The sequence below is a fragment of the Manacus candei genome, unplaced genomic scaffold, assembly GCF_025592945.1.
Source record: "Manacus candei isolate 608988 ecotype Guabito, Panama unplaced genomic scaffold, ASM2559294v1 h1tg000057l, whole genome shotgun sequence".
Taxonomy (NCBI): Eukaryota; Metazoa; Chordata; class Aves; order Passeriformes; family Pipridae; genus Manacus; species Manacus candei.
In genome coordinates this window covers 1,195,930-1,211,428 of record NW_026138105.1, presented here as the reverse complement: position 1 = coordinate 1,211,428, position 15,499 = coordinate 1,195,930, and the positions used below count along the sequence as shown (strand labels likewise).

The following is a 15,499-nucleotide window of genomic DNA, read 5'->3' as shown; positions in this document are numbered from 1 at the left end:
AGTCTGTGCTAGAGCTAGAAATACGATTTTTTTAATCAATTATGTTATTGCTGAATAACTCTGCAGTTTTCAGCATGGTACCTGCAAGATGATACATGAGAACCTGGCCACCTCTTCATTTTGAGCTAATTCAAAGAGAACACTTAAACAATGGTATCAATTACTTACTAGGAGGAAAACAGGTTTAAATTTGAATGTGTGATAGCACAAATAAAATAGAACAGTTAAAAGATCAATTAAAAGCTCTCCTTATTACATTTAGATAATCCACAGAACAGTCCTACTACCTGGTGGCCTACTTGCAAAATCTGAGAGTTTAGGGCCTGACTTATCTAAATTCATTCCTTGGTCTCCAGACATCGACGACTGATCACTCTCCTCCAGGCCAGCTGGACGTGGTTCTGAAGAACTGAAAGAAACATAACTGCAATTAAGATCCAGTTAAATCAGTGTTTGATTTCTGCTTCTATAACTAAGTACTCAATTAATTCCTAGCACTTTCCACAGACCTAGAATAACCCACTAAAATGCCTCTGATGCAACATGCCAAACTGGAACACAGATCCCAGGTCTGTGTATAGTCCCTCCTCTGCCTAAAATATTACAGAAAAGGAAACAAGTTGCCTGGTGTTCTACTGATCTTAAAACGTTTATTTCTACCTTGAATCCTAGTTTTATAACTAAGAAAATGCCAATGGATATTCCAAATAATATAGCTATATATTTTTTCCAGCCAAACAGGCTAGAATGACATCTGTATAGATAAGCAAGTGCTATGGGTAGATGCATTTTTAATTAATTTTAAAGGTAGCACCATTTATTCCAGAAGTGACTTGCTCAGGTATCAGAGACCTCCGATCCCATCACCGCAAACTGCACTGACACGTCAGATATGCCCGTGACCCTCCAGAGCACAGGCCTCTGTGTGGGACTGAGGCTCCATAAGTGACCCCAGACTGGTCTGGCTTGGAAGGGACCTTAAAACTCATCTTTTTTCAACCCCTGCCACAGGCAGGGACACCTTGCACTATCCCAGGTTGCTCCAAGCCCCATCCAACCTGGCCTTGGACACTTCCAGGGATGGGGCAGCCACAGCTGCTCTGGGCAACCAGGGACTCCCCACCCTCACAGGGAAGATTCATCTCAGTATCCCATCTATCCCTGTCCTCTGGCAGGGAGAAGCCATTCCCCCCTGTCCTGTCCCTCCATCCCTTGTCCCAAGTCCCTCTTCAGCTCTCCTGGAGTCCCTTTAGGCCCTGGAAGGGGCTCTCAGGTCTCCCTGGAGCCTTCTCTTCTCCAGGTGAACACCCCCAGCTCTCTCAGCCTGGCTCCAGAGCAGAGGGGTTCCAGCCCTCAGAGCATCTCCATGGCCTCCTCTGGACTCGCTCCAACAGCCCCACAACCTTCTTGTGCCCCAGAGCTGGAGGCAGCACTGCAGGTGGAGTCTCCTCTGAGCAGAGTAGAGGGGCAGAATGCCCCACTGACCTGCTGCCCACGCTGTGGGATGAGCCCAGGACACAGGGTGTTCTGGGCTATGAGTGCACATTGCTCGGTCACATTCAGTTTTTCATCCCCCAGCATTCCCCAAGTCCTTCTTCCAGGGTACCTGATGCTCCAGGAGACTCTCTAGGACAATTTAAAATTGCTCAGACTCGATCCCCAATACTTCCACTGAAACAAGACAGTTTTTGCCTGTTTAGAAAAAACCAAAATTTCTATAGCTATCAATATGGTCAGGACACGTAAAATAAAGAGGGATGAAGAGCAGAAGACCTTAATTGCTTATCATCTGCATAAGAACGTAGTGGGGAGATCTACATAAGAAAAGCTCTAAGCTAAAATTAAAGACATCAAAGTCAGTCCACTTCCAACTAAGAGAGGCAGAATCATGCAGAAATGCCACGGAAAAAAGACACTTCAGCAAAATGAGAATGTGAAGTACATAAGGATGGAGAGATCTATCCTATTTAATTTTACTTGAGAGTAACAGTTTCCGGCACCTGTAGAGCTGACATGGAGAGACCCAGGCCAGTCCTAACATTCTATCAGCTACCGAATCAATATTCAAAAAGCAGTGTGTGACTGGAAATCCCTGGGTTTCACAGGTCACAACTGGGAAGAACATAAACCAAGAGGAAGAAAAGGTGAGGAATGGGGCAAACACAGAGCTGTTCCAAGCACTGCTGCTGAGGTCAAGGACTGCCAAGAAAGCATTTGGAGTAAAACCCTGTGTCTAATCCAGCACACCACCAGTTTTTGTGAGGCAGGTGGTGTAGACTTACCTGCCTCCACCAACGAATTTGATGAATACTGGTAAAATGGATAGGTATGCCCCTGAGCATTATATTAGCAGCCACAAATGAACAAAAATTCTGACAAGAAAATTACCCAGAGGAGCTGCAGCCTTTGGAGCATGTACCAGCCATGTGAACTGAAAGAACTGCCTAAAATTGTGAATACAATCTCAAATTTGCAATTTTGCTATTTATGATTTATTTATAATGGTGGGAGATTAAAAATGCAACAGTTAAAGACCAGCTAAAAGCTGATACAGAGCACCACAGCACAGGCAAGTTTAACCTTGAAAACAATACTGGTGCAAGATGGATCCTTAGCAAACACCTCCTGCCAGATGGATCTGATCAGGCAGCTGTGCAAACCCGGCAAAACAGACCCAAGGTTGGTTTGCTCACCTTGGGTGAGCAGTTATGGTAGGAGAGACTGCTGCTGTCATTGCTGGAAAATTTAAACATCATTTGAATGTAGCTGAAATTCACGGGGCATGTTTAGCAACCACCACTCATCAACACCCCCCCACCCAATTATGAATATTCATAACAAGATGAGGTTTGTGTGAGAGGGACAAAATATTCTACATTTATTCTTCTTTTCTGTTGCTCTGAATGTAAAAAAATATAAAAAGGTAACTGCACATTAGGTACAGTCTGGATTGTCATCAGCAAACTCTCTGCTCACCAGCTGCATTCTCAAGTACAACCTTCAGATACAAAATCCCTTGTCAGAGTGGAGAGAGAGCCCCAAGAAAACCCAAACAAAATCAACCAAACCACAAAAGGCAGTAGCTGCTGTAACAAAGCGAGCAAACATAAAATGACAGCACAGATGTGGCAAAGCCAACCTTGCTGGCTCAGTACAGTGCTCTGCAACAGTTCCTGTGGTACAGAAAGGCTCGTCCTGTGCTGCTGAGGGAGGGCCACTTCCCAGCTGGGGAGGGTCTGTCACCCTCAGCCCTGCGGTGAAACGCTGCGAGTCTGGTTGAGAAAAGCCCCTTTGTCCTGCAGGGCTGTCACCACCTGCTCTGGGCTCTGCAAACCCAAATGCCAGCAGTGGCCTTACCCAGCAGGTTAGTTCTATTCTAGCAGCACACAGGATGTTCATGGCCTGTGCACAGGGGAACATTAAACAACTGCTTGTTTGTGCATGGATTTAATAGAATTAACCAAGGTGTTTGATCTGCAATCCCATTTCATCCAGCATCTTGGTCCTCAGTTTACATCCCATTACCTACAGTCTTCAGGTTCAGAACAAACATGACGAACACTTTTAAACAACCTACTTCTCCAAAATGTCCTGGGTTTCATTTCAATGCCAAGCTGCTCAACTAAGCAAACCCTTAAAACTATTTTAGACTCAGTTGAATAAACTCTTTCAATAGCTTATTGCTTACCCTATTTACATTCCAATATGCTCAGTCTGCAATCCATATTACTAATGGTACTTTTATTACTTCTCTGAAATTATTTCTTTTTAATGTATTTATCAAATTAGCTGCATTTCCACACAAGGCTTGCTGCTCTGAATTATAAAATTTCTGAGTAAGCATGACAGAGAGGATGTTGAAAAGCATCATATTTGCTTCTGATGACAAAGAAAGTGATCCAAATCAGATTTAAAAGAATCAGCAATTCCAAGTTAGGAAAATGCTGAGCTTGCCTAACAATGCAAGGGAAGCCAAGAGCGAGGGAAGCAGGAAGGTATTGCAGCCAGCTTCCACTGCAGTTACCTTCCTTTTGCTGGAGATTAATCTCAGAAACATGTGTGAGAACAGTTCCCTTCTTAATGCTTCTGCAAGGATATAGTCCATTTAGAACCAAAATGCAAATTCATATCAGAACAACATTCTGCAATGGCAGAGAACATGAGCTGAAAATTTAAGTAATAGAGTAAGTACCAAGTGGTATTTCCTTTGTTAATTACACTGAAATCTGATCAGAGCCTTATTTAGGAGCTAGAATTGAGTTGTCATAGTTCAACAGAAAAGCTGCAATTTAGGCTTCTCCTACTGAGAAAACTTTTTAATAAGCAAATAGTCTTGTGGGGCTGTGTAAGCTCAGAGGAGAGAATTTTATAGATCCATTTACTGATATTCCCAGGCCACACTGAGGCTGGGTGCACATCAGTAAGGCCAATGAAAATAAAATCCTAACAAGGGTTTTTTTAATGATTAATGGATTTTCTTTTCAGAAGACAATGCCAACTCCTCTGCTTCCTCTGAATCCTCTGTCACTTCCATGGCAAGGTGCTTGCTAAGCAGTGGTTACTATTATTTTATTGGAATCTCTTTGGACTGGAGGAGCCTGTGTCTGTGATACGGTTTCCAAGTCCCCCTGAAGCTGCAGACCAGCCACACAGCGGTCCCTTGGTTCTAGTCAAGTTAATTTACCCAGGTTTCCACAGCTGGCCACAGACTGTGTCCTCCTCATACCATGACTGTAAACAACTACACAGCAAGTTGTGTAGCTTTTTTCACAGTCTATTAAATTAGCATGCTTTGCTTTACCTTACAGCATTTCTGCGTTTTATTTTTGTACTAGTTAAGCCAATTAATGATTGCCACAAAAGATCACTTGCTATAGATGATGTGAGTTGTTTCAGTCCAGAATTAAAATGTTCGTGAGATTATTAATTCCATCTTCATGAAGGAGTCTTGACACTGTGCAGAAAATGCAGGTTGGGGTTACACACTGAATAACTAAGGGAAAAATTAAAATATTAAGTAGTTGCTCAGTACTTGATGCCATCTTCTCTTTGCACTGAACTGTATATGTATCCCTGGGAAAGGCAGCACAAACTTCAGCCTAGACACATAACGATCACTCAGAGGAGTGGGACTGGTGGAACCAGAGCCACATTAGGAGCTTAATGTGCCATTGCTACCTTTTTGTTTGGTTTTAAGAATTTAATTTGGATATTTGGATATTCCTGAGTTATAATTTTATGTGCTAAATTTTTCCATTTTTCCTAAAGCAAACTGTAAACAATCCCCAGAAGTTCCATCAAGTGGATTCCTGTCAATGCTTCTGGGGTTCATCTGCAGCATCAGGATAATTAGATATAGTGTATCTGCCTTCACCATTTAAGATGAATAATGGGACAGCAACAGGATTTACCCTGTGCTGGTGTTAGCAGACTGTCAATGGCAAACCGTTACAGGACAGCTGGTCAAGGAAGAATGTACTGGCCAAAAGGGAAAGAAGAGATTCTGCAATCTTGTATGTCCACTAAACAGGCACATTCACTCATTATCTTCCAATATTATCCATTTGCCTCCTTCCACTCAAGAGTTGTGGGTTTTTTTTTTTTCCTTCCTAATCTCTCCTAGGCGAGGAAGACCAGCACTGCTTGGACTCATTAATCTCATCCCCAGAAAGTACCAAGTTCCTCCCTCTAAATTCTAGCTGCAGCTTCAACTAAGAGAGAAGTCCAGCTCAATTCCAGGTGGAAATGTGTCAGGATATGTATATAATTCAGGAAATAACCCCCAAAAATCTCTACTACACATGTTTATGGAGGCTTCTAATTCTTCTGAAAGTACTTCTTTGATTGTAGCTGTCAGACTGCTCAAATAAGGCAGCCTCCTCTTCCAAGGGCTGTGGCACCATGGGCCACATGCTAAACTTCCTTCACCTAGTAAAGGTAAGGAACAATGCTGGTATAATTGGGTTTATAACTGAGTTTGGATATTTGCATGTTATTTTTAATCTTGAACAAACATTCCAATGACAGACTCTTGAGAGTAACTGTTGCAAGGAACTGCTACAACATGAATTAATACAGGTCCTTTCTCACCCGTAACTTGCTGATAAAACACTGATAAGGTGCCTGTGGAGCTTCCCCACGCCCCTTATAAAAAACACTGTAATGTTAAACCTACGTTGTTTGTTCTAGCTGTTGATTATTTTTCTTCTTCCTTGGAGGTTTCTTCTTCTTTGGCTTGTTGGGATTCTGATTATTTTGTTTGTTGTTCACACCAAAGTGTCCTGCTGATATATCGCTTTGGAGAAGGTTAACCAAGAGTGGACTTGTGAGTGTCACATCTTTATTGACAGGAAACACAGGATTCTGCCCACAGGAAACCTGATTCCCATTTGGCGTTCCACTAAACCCTGGACTGAAAGGCAGCCCATGGCCAGAGAAATGACTCCCTGAAGCATTGTTTCCTTGCATTCCTTGCATATGAGAAGGCACCATGTTTGGCTGCTGCACAGGAACCTCAGGTAACATCTGTGTCAAGTTCACATCGTTGTTTGTTGTAGGAGTTGTGTCCCCAAGCTGCTGAGATATGTGAGGACCAGGTCCAGTGGGTCTTAAAACTTGTCCTTGAATTCCCATCACCTGAGAAGGATTCCCATTCACGGGGCCTTGCTGTGCCATCATCTGCCCAGTGAATTGCACCATGTTTCCTTGCATGTTTGGCGTTGGTCCTCTCATCAGTTGAGCTGGCCCCGTCATAACATTGGACTGGTTCTGAGTACTAAAAGGCTGTTTATTTCCTTGCATCTGAGTGGTCATCATCTGTTCCATCATCGAGTTTTGCTGTAGCAAGACCTGGCCCTGAGGTCCCATCATCTGACCGTGTGTGGACATCATCTGCTGTCCCTGCTGGGGAATCATCTGTTTAGGTGGGGTCATCCTTTGGGGAGAGGGACCAAGATTTTGGTTTTGTGGTGTCACCATCATTTGGCCTTGTGGTATGAGCTGAGTTCGCGAAAGTATCATCTGGTTTTGAGGGTTCAGTGATCCCTGAGCCTGAATGTTCACCATCTGTCCTTGAGAGGACACAATTTGCTGATGCATCCCCATAAGCTGGGACTGTGGTCCTTGTTGAGGCTGTCCCTGCATGTTGCCCATGTTAACCTGTGGTACCCCAGTAGCACCAGCCTGCTGGTTGTTCATATTTCCATGAAGTCCCATTAGATTGGTCTGCATCATATTTGGTGGGCCGTGTGCTGCTTGCATCTGAGTTTGAGGAGGTCCAGATCCTTGGCCACCTTAGGAAAATAAAAAGAAAACACAAGTAAGAGACTAATTGGTGTAAGAGTTTTCACACCTTTTGATGCTGAGTAATTTCTCCAGAATTGTTTTCCTCCCTTTTCCAAGAACTGAAATATCTCTCATATTTGCAGTTCTGGAATGTGATATTTGATGCTATAGATACATGTTAGTTGCCAAAACAGAAGATCATACATCTCAAAATAAGAACTTGGACTAGTCCTTCCCCTGTACCCCACTGCAGGAGACAGAATAGAAACTTAATTTCAGTTGTTATCTGTACCTAAGTTTGAAAATCTTCCATAATGTCAGTAGAGTAATTCCTAACCAAAATAAGCTTCAAACCTTGATGTTACTTTATAATGGGTTAAAGAATAAATGTACATGGAATACTGATGAAATTACATTATCAGGGTTTCCATAATCCAGACAAAAGACTAATAACTGAATTGTTAAATGGAGACATTTGTGAAACATTTCATTTTCACACTGTAAGCAGACTTCCAAAGCTTACTAAGGAACTAATAAATAACTTTTTCAAAGCAGAACAAGATTATTTTGTTATTGTGCTTCTAAGATAATTTTCCTTTTTTTTTTCTGGACAAGAAATTTTTTTTGTGTTGAATCTTTATTACCCCTTGCCTTCAAATTTGCTCCTTTCATTCAGTTTCTTAACAGCTACTTCTTGAGCTCAGGACCGCAGTCCTCATCAGTAATAGTTGGGCTGTTTGAGAAAATACAGCAGCCTCATGCTTTGCTTTTCCTCATCCAGCAATACACACAGAATGCTGCTGCAGCCCCAGTCAGCAACTCCCTCTTAATGGCAAGAGTTTATGGTTTAGGGTCTGTGTAACGCAGGTAAAGGCATCTCGTGCTCTGGAAGGAAAAAGCTGAGGAACACTCATTGCAGTCAGACCTGTGTGCTGCACGTTCTGGCTGGTTTGCAGCTGTGGTGCTCCACTGTTCCCTGGTGTTCCTGGAGCTGTGGAAGGCACCTGCCCTTGCAGGAAGTTCTGGTTAGCCTGGCCTGCAGGGAACCCTGGCGGAAGGCGCTTGGGCATTCCTGAACAGGAGAATTTTCTTATTAGTAAATATGGAAAACGGGAAGAAATAAAAAAAGAGAAAATCTATAATTGGAGAATACCTTTGAGTCTGTGCTGTCACGTTACAGGTTTAGGTAGAAAGTGTTTTTTGCCAATATACAAAACCCACTGAAGACATTTATAGTTATTATCTGTGCAATAATCCTGCCTAACAAATTACTATGACTCATTTCAATCTGTAATTTAAGTACAAAACTTACCACATAGAGGAGGTGAAAAGTCCACGTTTGACTTTTAGAAACTAGAAATTAAAGTAATGTAGTTTTGCTGGTTTCTGCTGCACTTCATCTCAACTCTTAGTAGGCCTTTAACTTACTCCATATACACAAACAACCGGCATTTTTGTTACAGTGGTGTGCTCCTCTCAACAACTCTGACAGCAGCACACCAGGCACACATTCCTTATCAGTGCTGCTGTGTGCACACACACTCAAAAGATCTTCTCATCCCAGAGTGGCTGAGGAACCTCCAGGTTCAGCATGTCCAGATCCGCTGTTCATTCAAGTAACCCTGATATTCCTGCTGCAAGAGCAAGGAATTCTGTCAGGCCTGTCTCTGGCACAGCGCTCACACTCTGGCACAGCAAAACATCACTGCTGCTCTCGGACAGAGAGGAAACCTGCCAACATCAGCAGCAGCATGGATGGATTCCACAGAACCACTTCTTTTTACCTCACTGTCAAACAGACAACGCCTGAGACTTTTAGAACCAGCCCTGCCCCTCTCCTTATTCTTATGACCTAGGGCCAGAATGTGACTTTGGTTCCTTCCACAGTCACAGCTTTCTTGCACACTTAATTGTGCTGTTTGTGTAAATTAATCTGGTCTTAGGTTTGTAATTAATATTTCAAGGTAATCAAGTCTACAGGTCAAACAACAAGATACAAATATGGAACATAGACTTCTTGAAACACCACATCACTGGACTCTAGTTTTAGTTCTGCTCAACTTTTAGGGAAGTTTTCCACATAGGAACGCTTGAACTGAGAAAAACCAGAAAGTGTTAGCCTGGTCTATTCAAAAATCTGATATAAATTCTGATTTGCTAAATTAACTGTGTGAAATGCAAAGTGTTTGAGTGCATTCATCTACACCAACACAGTTTTGTTGAAACCAAAGAATCCTGTCTTTTTATATCAGCTGAGGGTACAGCTCACAGCAAGATTGCTAATTTATGCAATAAGACCTACAGTGAGGTCACATAACGTATTTTAATAGTTATTTGCAGTGTCATTTTTAACTCAAAAAAAGTAGGGTTGTGTTTGTAGTAGGTTTGCTCAGGAAGGAAGGAGAATGCAAAGATTATATTGCCTAGAGGTCATGGTTGTGATTCCTGATGGGGACATACGGCTGGTGAGGCAAAATTGTAGGGAAATATGACAATAATAAACAATTAATAACTTCTTCCAGATGGAGACAAGATAAGAAACACAAAGTACAGGGCACTGGCAGATCCTAAAAGGAGAACCTTGAAACTGAGACAATTCACCTGAACTCAAAAGAGACCCATGGTACAAAGAGTGCAAACAAGAAGCTTGTCCTGATCAGCACACCACGAAACAGGTGTTCCTTACAAGAAACAGGTATCCCTTACAGGTTTGGGGCAGATTTCAGACGTACAGCATGAGAATGCAAGACACTAGAATATATTTATGTATGTGTAGGTGGACAAAGAATAAGTACACAAAGAAATTTTTTCAAGCAAGAGCTTGTGTATGGGGCCGGGGAGCAGGCATCCAAGAGAAAGGTGAACAAATGAGTGAGCAGAGAGAAGCACGACAAGTCTGCACAGAACTACAAGAGCTTGAAGGGGAAAAAAAACACAAAAGAGATCTTGGGACTGACCAAAGAAATTCCTTCACTGTTAGAGAAGAACTTTAGAATTAGTAAGGAAAAGATGCGAGTGCATTGGTTTGAAGAGAAAACTAAAGACAACGCAGCCAAAGGAGAAGTTAAAACATCCTTTAACCTCTTAATTTCAGAGCAGAGAGTATAACAGTATGGCAATAATAGCTCTTTCCTCTTTAAATGGGAAGAAACTGTTGACAAATAAAGACAGGGTCAAGAAGAGACATCCATAGCTTAGAAAGAAAGATGTAAAACAACACCTCATTTCTGTAGTAGAAAATGTAAATGGTGACAGAGGAAGCTGAAGAGAGAAAGAAAATGTTTATTTAATTCCATTACACTCTCTCTCAAAAAAATCCTTCCCCTTGCCCCAAAAAAGAACAACTCCAAAACAAAACAAAAGCCCTCCACCATCTCTGAAACATCCTAAGCTTGCTTAAAGGCAACAGAAGAACTGTCAAGAGGATGACTGTCAGTAATGACCAGTAACAACTGTACACAGCAACTCCACTCTGCAGGGGCCCAGAGCCTATCCTTAGGTCAGCCACTGTGACACTGCAGGACACAGACAGGGAAGAGAACCCAAGTGATACTGATGCTAATTCATCCATGCCCACTTCATACTCCATCTGTGCCTATATTCTGTCTTGTACAGGATCTTTTCAGAACTAACAGCAACCTTTGTTCTAGACATTTTATTTCTCTTTTCTTTTCTTTTTAAAATACAAGTCTCAGTACTTCTTACCTCCTAAACCAGGGTGTAAACCTTGTGGACCTTGGTTTTGCTGCTGCATCACCATGAAGTTGGGGGGGACATTCCCCTGTTGCACCATAGCATTACGACTAGGAGAAGTGACAGGCTGCTGGAATCCCTGGGGAAGCGTGCTACTCTGGGGAGGCCTTGGTCCCAGCTGCTGCTGCGTCTGGTTAACGGTTGGAGATGAGGCAGGAGATCCCTGCTGGAAGGAGGAGGGAGAGGAAGCAGGAGACTTGTTGGTCAGGTGGGATTGTTGTAGTGGCGTAGGAACTCGTGAGGGCCCTCCCTGAAGGCTTTTCATTTGAGGAGCAGTAAACTGGCCAGGATTGCTCATCTGGGGAAAGTTTGAGTGAGCCTGGGAAGCTTGCTGGCTTCCAAAAGGATATGGAGGTGGAGGATGAGTAGGAGTTTGTACTGTTGCTAGAGATGGTCTTGCTTGAAGTTGCTGCTGCATTTGTCCAGGCAATGGGGCCTTTTTCCAACCCTGGTTTACTGTCAATGCACCCAATGCTCCCTGGGTTGGAGGAGGCTGAAGTGCTCCAGAAGGAAGCTGGTTCCAGCCAGGGGGAACTGGAACCTGTGCTGGTGAAGTGAATGAAGGTCGAATACCCTGCTGTGGCTGCTGATGTGGCTGGGGAGGACGATTCTGCAACTGCTGCTGCTGTAGCTGCTGAAAGTTGGCTGAGTTCATCTGCCTGTTTACAGGAACTGACTGCATTGAATGGAGCTGGGGAGCTAAAGATCCCGATGGATGATTTTGCTGCTGGATATTTAGCCCAGATAAGAGTGGGTCCATTGCATCTATTAAAATAGCAAAGAAAAGCAAAAAAAAAATAACCTACTGTAGACAAAACTCATCCCAAAACAAGAAAGGCTAAATTGCTTGCTTGCATTTGCTTACTCTGCATAAAAACTCGCACTCCAGTTTCCAATTTCTCCAACAGACAATGCTTTAGAAGTTTTTAAAATGTCTGGGAGTCCTGGGAAGCCAAGTCTTATCAACTTATAACGTCTAAAATACAGCATGACAGTTCCACAGTGCTTGTTGCTACAGTTTAATGTGAGCCTTCTACACACTTAGAACTGTAGAATCACAGAATATCTCAAGCTGGAAAGGACTCATAAGGACCACTGAGTCCAACTCCCCACTGACCACCTAGAATTAACCACAGGACTAAGAGCATTGTCCAGACACTCCTTGAGCTCTGGCAGCCTTGCTGCTGTGACCACTTCCCTGGTGAGCCTGTTCCAGGGACCAACCACTCTCTGGGTGAGGAACCTTTTCCAAATATCCCATCTGAACTTCTCGTGATGCACCTGCATTCCACCTCCTTGTGTCCCATCACTGGCCCCAGAGAGAGGAGCTCAGCCCCTGCCTGCGCTGCCCCCTGTGAGGAAGGTGCAGACTGCGATGGGGTCAGCCCTCGGCTTCTCTTCTCTGAACTCAATGGGCCAAGTGGCCTCAGCTGCTCCTCCTAAGTCCTGCCCTCAAACCCTTTCCCTATCCTGGTCCTCCTCCTCTGGACACACTCTGATGTCCTTCATGAGCTGAGGTGCCCAAACTGCCCCCAGGACCTGAGGTGAAGCTGCCCCAGAGCAGAGCAGAGCGGGACAGACCCCCCTCATCCAGCCAGCAATGCTGGGCCTGATGCCCCTCTGGACAGGGCTGGCCCTTGGGGCTGCCAGGGCACTGCTGGCTCCTGTTCCAGTTGCCCTCAGCCCAAACTACCCGATCCCCTTCCCCAGGGCAGCTCTCCAGCCTCTCATCCTCCAGTTTGTATGTGTAATTCACTTGTTAGGGCTATTCCTAACAGTTAAAAAATTAAGGTAATATCATACACTAATATACCCAGAATACTTAAAACATTTATGCTATCTGTAAGAATAAATAACAACTCTACAGAACTTGGCAAGTACTGCCACCATTTTATGGAGGGACAAGTAATAACCTGCCCCTTTTTTCTGTAGTTCCAAAATGCAAATAAGCTGCACTATCAGAATTGCAAAGAACAAACCCTAAATATTCACACCCTCCAGATCCCCAGTCCTAAAACTTCTAGTCTACCTACCCCTCCTGAAAAGCATTTGTGCTCAGTCTCGGGCATTTGCTTCTTACCAGAAACGTTCCTGCCTCATTGAACCAATCCTTCTCTTACCTTTAGCTAAAGATAAAGCTCAGTCACAACGGTTCAACTGGAAAAATACCACGTCACTGCTCAACATAAAATACCAAGCAAGTTGGTGACTTATTAGGCATCCAAATTATTTGAAAAGTTTTAACAAATTAATAGGGGCAAAGAGGGTTCCTCAGAAAGTAGTTCCCAGAAGGGCAGGGAAAATGCTCCAGGACAATTCTGGAGTGCTCACATGAGTACATGCTCAAGTCTGTGTGTTGAAGAATAAAAACACAAGAACATTTTCAGGTCAGTACTGCGACTAAGTTTTACCACCTGGCTGTGAGGAAGGCCGAGGTGTTCGTGGCTGCAGCTCAGCACTAGCACCACTTGCCACCATAGAGGAGGGCACATTTCCAGTCTGGGACATCATGACAGCTGTAGCATTGCTCATTCTTATTAAACCTTAAAAAATAAACATAGAAATTATCAAGTCTTGCAGTTTTCACACAGAGGAGAATTTTAGATTTTTTCTTTTAACAAAAAAAAAATATATATTTGTCAATAAAACATTCAGACTTTGAGAACTGTTTGTCTGAAATAACCTGAGGACACACCTCTGTCTAAAAGCTCAGATTCCCTGATACCAAACAAACAAGTTCAGGTCATGCTGAAGCTTAAACACCAAATCTTTAAAAAGAATATAAAAGGAAACACTACTGAAATAATGTGAGCTTGACTTGCCACTGAAGTCATCAAGTCACAAGACTGTATCAAAGTTATAGATGTAACTCAGATTTTTGCAAAATCTGAAACTAGAAAGTAACTGAGATGTTGCAAGAGAGAAAAAAATTCAATGTTTCACTTCCACAGACTGCTATTTTATAAAATGATTGATACTGTTGCCCTGTTATTGCTGTTATATTTACACTGTTTGGCCTGCAGACAGTAAACAAAGGTCATGATTCACACAGCAGAGAGTAGAGCCCTTCTTTAAATGTTTTACATTCTTTGTTAAGCACAATAACTTCACTACCATTTAATCAGGTTTCTACAGGGTTGCAATGTTCTTTCCATGTCTTCTCATCAACAGCCACAAATGCATTTTACATAAACTGACCAAAAATGCTCCTGTTTTTTTTTAAATTGCTTTAAATCTTATTAACTAAAATATTAATTAATTAGCTTTATGATTCAGCTATTAAAATAAATTATACAGTAGCTTTCTTTGTAAAAACTCTTTGTAAAATCTGAATTTTGTAGTTAAAAATTCCTTATGCGTATACAATGCTATAAAATGTAGAGTTTAATGAAACTACATCTCTTCACAAAAATTCCTTCTCTATGACTAGATCTTGAAAGTTTATCAGAAAATAAAGAGTAGCAATGACAGTGTCCTGTCCTTCCCATAATTCTAATGGATTTATTATTGTACATTGAATAAATGCTTATGCTCATTTCCATGAAGGGAGTCAAACAGAACAGTGAGACTGTGTGCCCATTTCCAAGTGAATTCTCTACACTAGACTCGTCTGCTTTAACAGGCCTTATGTAGCAAACACAATGACCAACCAGCCAAATGGAGAAAACTCCAAACCACCAAACCATAAAAAAACCAAAAACCAACCCCAAAACAAACCAGTTGGCCCCACCAAAATCACTCCACTGTTTGTGGGACAAAATGCAGCCAACAATTTAGTTTACATAATGCAGGTCATGGTTCAACAGCACAAAACACGAACACACATTAATTAAAATGGCAAGTAGAATTCTGCAAACAATAGTTGCTACAGCCAGTGAAATGTCATGATTAGCTCAGTAACAAATTCCTAAGTGTATAAAGCTCCACAGATAAACCCTGAGGGGTTTACCTTGCCCCCCTTGCATGGGAAAGCCCGTTTCCATCCGCACAGCGTTGCTTGCTCCCAGTGGCCCGTTGATCCGGACATCCTGGCTTCTGCTCTGAGCCAGAGCCAAGTTGATGGCACCTTCCCCTAAAAGTAACGTGCAGGTTGGGTGAGCAGAATGAGAGACAGAAAAGCAGAATAACAGACATTTGCAGAAGGACATTTAAAAAATGTCAAGGAAGGAAGAACAGACTTCACCTATATGTTAGGACACACATCACACTACCCTTCTGGATTTCAGTTTTAAGAAGAACAAATGCCATGACAAGCACCACCTGTCCTTGGTTTCATTCCGAGGGTGCTCTTGGACAATTGTCCAGAATGGATATTTTAACTGTGAAATCCACTGAAAACTCATTTTAAAGAAAACCTCATATGAAACAACAGGGAAAGAAAATCAGTGCACATTTTGCTAGCCAACACTCAAAAAAACATTTTTCAGGCGGTTTCCTGATGCCCAGAGGATTTTCAGCTTCC

General features: G+C 42.6%; 1 protein-coding gene across 6 annotated transcripts in view; it reads right to left on the bottom strand.

Annotated features, from left to right (window-relative positions):
• NCOA6 (nuclear receptor coactivator 6) overlaps positions 1-15,499 on the bottom strand; it is a 44,803-nt gene that overhangs the window by 13,678 nt on the left and 15,626 nt on the right. For 5 of the 6 annotated variants that reach the window (XM_051803217.1, XM_051803219.1, XM_051803220.1 and 2 more), the window contains exons 6-11: positions 14,987-15,109; positions 13,452-13,580; positions 10,990-11,802; positions 8,210-8,356; positions 6,176-7,292; positions 288-409 (exon numbers count right to left, since the gene is read on the bottom strand). In XM_051803217.1, coding sequence (XP_051659177.1) covers positions 288-409; positions 6,176-7,292; positions 8,210-8,356; positions 10,990-11,802; positions 13,452-13,580; positions 14,987-15,109 — 2,451 coding nt within the window. The remainder of the gene's footprint in view (positions 1-287; positions 410-6,175; positions 7,293-8,209; positions 8,357-10,989; positions 11,803-13,451; positions 13,581-14,986; positions 15,110-15,499) is intronic. The other variant, XM_051803223.1, reaches the window with a different exon arrangement.